This window comes from Gekko japonicus, unplaced genomic scaffold (assembly GCF_001447785.1).
Source record: "Gekko japonicus isolate JY-2015 unplaced genomic scaffold, Gekko_japonicus_V1.1 scaffold68, whole genome shotgun sequence".
Lineage (NCBI taxonomy): Eukaryota > Metazoa > Chordata > Lepidosauria > Squamata > Gekkonidae > Gekko > Gekko japonicus.
The window spans coordinates 1030556-1035299 of record NW_015169175.1 but is presented as its reverse complement, the minus strand read 5'-3'; the positions used below and the strand labels follow the sequence as shown (position 1 = coordinate 1035299).

General features: G+C 43.9%; 1 protein-coding gene across 1 annotated transcript in view; it reads right to left on the bottom strand.

Moving 5' to 3' along the window:
• TSPAN5 (tetraspanin 5) overlaps window positions 1-4744 on the bottom strand; it is a 99492-nt gene that overhangs the window by 5943 nt on the left and 88805 nt on the right. Inside the window, exon 3 of the mRNA XM_015415979.1 lies at window positions 3344-3490. Coding sequence (XP_015271465.1) covers window positions 3344-3490 — 147 coding nt within the window. The remainder of the gene's footprint in view (window positions 1-3343; window positions 3491-4744) is intronic.

Here is a 4744-nt window from a genome sequence, read left to right as displayed (position 1 = left end):
AGTTGCCCTTTTCTGCACTTTTTCTAACGCTATAATATCCTTTCTGAGGTGTGGTGACCAGAACTGTACACAGTATTCCAAATGAGGTCGCATCATCAATTTATACAGGAGCATTAGGATACTGGCTGATTTGTTTTCAATTCCCTTCCTAATAATCCCGAACATAGTGTTGGCCTTTTTTATTGCAGTCGCACACTGTCTCGACATTTTCAGTGACACCAAGATCTCTCTCTTTGTCAGTTTCTGCCAGTTTGGGCCCCATCAATGTGTATTTATAGCTAGGATTTTTGGCCCCAATGTGCATCACTTTGCACTTGGCCACATTGAACCCCATTTGCCATGTTGACGCCCACTCGCCCATCCTTGACAGATCCCTTTGGAGTGCCTCACAATCCTCCCTGGTTTTCACCCCCCTGAATAATTTTGTGTCATCCGCAAATTTAGCCACCTCACTGCCTACTCCCAACTCCAAATCATTAATGAACAAGTTAAAAAATACTGGACCCAGTACTGATCCCTGCAATACCCCACTGCTTACCACCCTCCACTGAGAAAATTGCCCATTTATACTCACTCTCTGTTTCCTATTAATTTGCCAGATTTAAATCCACAAGAGGACTTGTCCTTTTATCCCATGACTATTGAGTTTATTTAGGAGCCTTTGATGAGGAACTTTACCAAAAGCTTTCTGGAAGTCAAGGTAAACAACATCTATTAGGTCCCCCTTGTCCACATGTTTGTTCATTCCCTCAAAGAACACTAATAGGTGTTTTACAAACAAGATCTTCCCTTACAGAACCCATGCTGAGTCTGCCTCAATAATTTTTGTTCATCAATGTGCCTACTAATTCTTTCCTTAGTAACAGTTTCCACCAACTTACCTGGTATTGAAGTCAAACTGACTGGCCTGTAATTTCCCAAATGTCCTCTGGAACCCTTTTTAAAGATGGGAGTGACATTAGCTACCTTCCAGTCCTCAAGAATGGAGGCAGATTTTAATGAAAGATTACATATTTTTGTCAGGAGATCCACAAGTTCACATTTGAGTTCTTTCAGAACTCTTGGATGTATGCCATCCGGGCCTGGTGATTTATCAGTTTTTAAGTTGTCTATTAGTCGCAAGACCTCCTCTCTCGTCACCTTAATCTGACTCAGGTCTTTCAACACCTCTCCTGAAATCATCGGTTCTGGAGTGGGCAAGCACTACTCATCTTCCACAGTGAAGACAGAGGCAAAAAATGCATTCAGCTTCTCGTCCATTTCCCTGTCATCCTTGAGTAAGCCTTTTATCCCTTGGTCATCCAAGGGCCCCACTGCCTTCCTGGCTGGTTTCCTGCATCTAATGCATTTGAAGAAAGTTATATTATTGTCTGCAATATGCTCCTCATATTCCCTTTTTGCCTGCCTGATCACAGACTTGCATTTTATTTGCCACAGCCTGTGTTCCCTTTTATCAACCTCACTGAGATTAGCTTTCCACTGCTTACCTATGCAGGGCTTTTTCTATACCTATTTGTGCCTTTCCTAACCTGCGGTATATATTTTATCTGAGCTTCTAGGATTGTAGTTTTAAGTAGTCTCCAAGCTTCCCCAATGGTTTTGAGAAGTTACCCCTTTTAAAGTTAAAAGTGGTTGTGCTGGTCTTTTTGGGCAACTCCCTATTTATACAAATGTTGAATTCAATAACATTATCGTCACTGTTTCCAAGCAGTGCAATCACTTTCACATCTCTCACCAGGTCTTGGGCGTTACTTAGGATCAAATCCAGGATCGCCTCTCCCCAGTAGGTTCTGTGACCATCTGCTCCATAGCACAGTCATTGAGAGTGTCTAGAAACTCAATCTCTTTTTCTCGACTTGAACACATATTGACCCAGTCAATGTGTGGGTAGTTAAAGATCACCTATTATGACACAGTTATTTTGTCTAGCCACTATCTTTCATTCATTCATCATTTTATAATCCTCCTCTAACTTTTGATCTGGTGGGCAATAACAAACTGAAATTAAGACAGTACTACCTTGGGAGCAGAAATTGGTCATTAGGACCCTTTTGCCTCCTTCCTTCCCAGCTTACAATTCTAAACACTGAAGTGTCTACTAAGTATGAGCATGAGGTTTGTTTTGTAGAACTTTTGATCTGGTGGGCAATAACAAACTGAAATTAAGACAGTACTACCTTGGGAGCAGAAATTGGTCATTAGGACCCTTTTGCCTCCTTCCTTCCCAGCTTACAATTCTAAACACTGAAGTGTCTACTAAGTATGAGCATGAGGTTTGTTTTGTAGACTGAAGATCTTCCTCACCTAACATACTAGGCCAATGGAGCTCTGTATTAATCGAACATCTTTGAAGGCACCACAATTCTTCCAAAGGTCTTGTGTTTGTCTGGCCAGTAAGGCCACTTACACTGCCTTGAATCTTTTATAGGAAGTACACAGCACTCAATATTGTGCTGGGGGTGGCTCCCTTTTTTCCCTGCCTGATCACAGACTTTGAAGGTACCACAATTCTTCCAAAGCTCTTGTGTTTGTCTGGCCAGTAAGGCCACCTATACTGCCTTTAATCTTTTATATTGTGCTGGGGGTGGTTACATAGTGTTGCCAACTCCAGTTTGGGAAATTCCTGGGCAGTGCCTGCGGAGGGATGGGTGGGAACTCAGTAAGGCATAAGGTCAAAGGGTCCACCCTCCAAAGCAGTCATTTTCTTCTGGGGAACTCATCTCTGCAGTTTGGAGATCAGTTGTAATTCTGGGAGATCTCCAGGCCCCATCTGGAGGCTGACAACCCTAATTAGCAATATGTGGATCCAGCCTTCATAAACTATCTCCGTAAGCAATGTTCAAGAGTCTAATACTATGTCACCTGTGCCTGCACAGGTTAGCCACTACTCTCTTTCATTCCTGGTCTAATAATAAGTCTCAAGAGTACCCATTGAGATAAATTGGTCAGAATCTCTCATGGAGAGCCAGTGTGGTATAATGGGTAAAGCAGTGGATTAGGACTCTGGTTGACCTGCGTTCAAATCCCCACTTCTACCACGGAAGCTCACTAGGTGACCTTGGGCCCGTCACAAACTCTTAGCCTGGCCTACCTCACAGGGTGGTTGTTGTGAGGGAATGGAGGAGGGGAGAACAATATTCTATCCCGCTCGGAGTCCCAACTGAGAAGAAAAGTGGGGTGTCAACAAACAAATGCAAATCTACCTCATTTTCTATAACATGAAGTGTCTGAAAGGGAAGGAAGAGGCAGGCCATCGCATTCAATCCAGTGTCAAATAGCTACACTCAGCCATTTTGTTCATGGGCTGCCGTAACAGCAACAAGGGACCCCGTGCTCTACTTACAAACTTGAGGAGAAAGGTGTTCTCTCGCAGAGCTCCAATGCATCCTGCGAAGCCCAAGATGAACATAACTCCTCCCACCACAACAAAGAGCCAAACGGGATCAAAGCCTCCCAGGTCCGTGATGGAGGAGATGTTCGACAGCACGCCCTGCAGAGGGACAGAAACAACATGAACAGATCCCAGATGCATCCGGCTTATCTGTGCTTACAGCTGATCTTCGTTTTGGGGTTTTTTTCCCATCTAAACAAAGAAACCAAAACAGACAAACTGATGTGCTGCCTTTGTGCCCAAGAGAGATAAATAAGTGCAAAAACTGATGTTTCCTGTCAGGTCTTTTGTGTTGAAACATCACCACACCAATGCAAGGAGGCACTGGCTGCTTCCTCTGTGAGGAAGTGACAGGAATTGTCATTCAGCACACATCTGTACAGAATTAATCTGTCAAGGGGTTAAAGAAGCATGAATGGGGAAGGAAGGAAAAGCGACAAGGTCCATATCGGGAAGTTGGAGGTGCACAAATATAGGCTGTAAACCGATTACAGGGTTTTTTAGTGGATGAATCATTTACCCTTTTTTATGTAGACGTTTTGGCACTCAGTGGCTTGGATCCAGCAGAGCATGTTTGTGTTCCCCAGGAGCAGCCTTTGGGGGGACATTTTGGGCTGCAGGAGGCAGTGAGGGAGCAGCACTTCCTGTCCATGTAAACACTCCTGTGGATCCAAGCAATTAGTAGGAATGTTTTCTCTCATTCCGCCTTACGCCACCAGTCTGAGAAAACAGAACAGTCTCCAAAAATGCACTCTTAGCCCATAGCCTGATTGACTAAATCTCCCTGCCCACCATTATATAACTAATAAAGACAAGCAACCCCTCAGAGCCACTCCCTGCTACTTAGGGCAGGAGCCCACAAGCCTCCATCAAGCTACTACAGGTCTTCTGCACAGACAAGCAGTGTAACTAATGTTATTCCTCATGACTAAGCCTGGAACAAGATCATATATACAACTAGCATTTGTTTTAAGAAGTGCCACAAAACTTGCCTGGGAGTCAACCCGTAGCTTCCCCATATACTGCTTGTATGTTGTCATAAGAATGAAGTAAAGAGCCTTGTTCTCTTCCAACCCCTCCCATGAAGTTGGCTGCTGTGGATGAACGGTAGGGAGTCTTGTAAAGACTCTAAAGGAATTTACAGTTCCTGTCAGACTATAGTGCACTGCATGATGCAGTCTGTATCAAGTAGCCATTTACATCTTTCCCAGCTCTATGTAACTGCTCGACATTTAAGTATCCCTATCAGTATATAAGCATGCCCAATTAGCTTTTGACAAGCCCCCCTCTGACGACATTGACTGGCCCACATTAGGGGAGAGGCCTTTTGACCATTCCCAAATATTTTCCCTA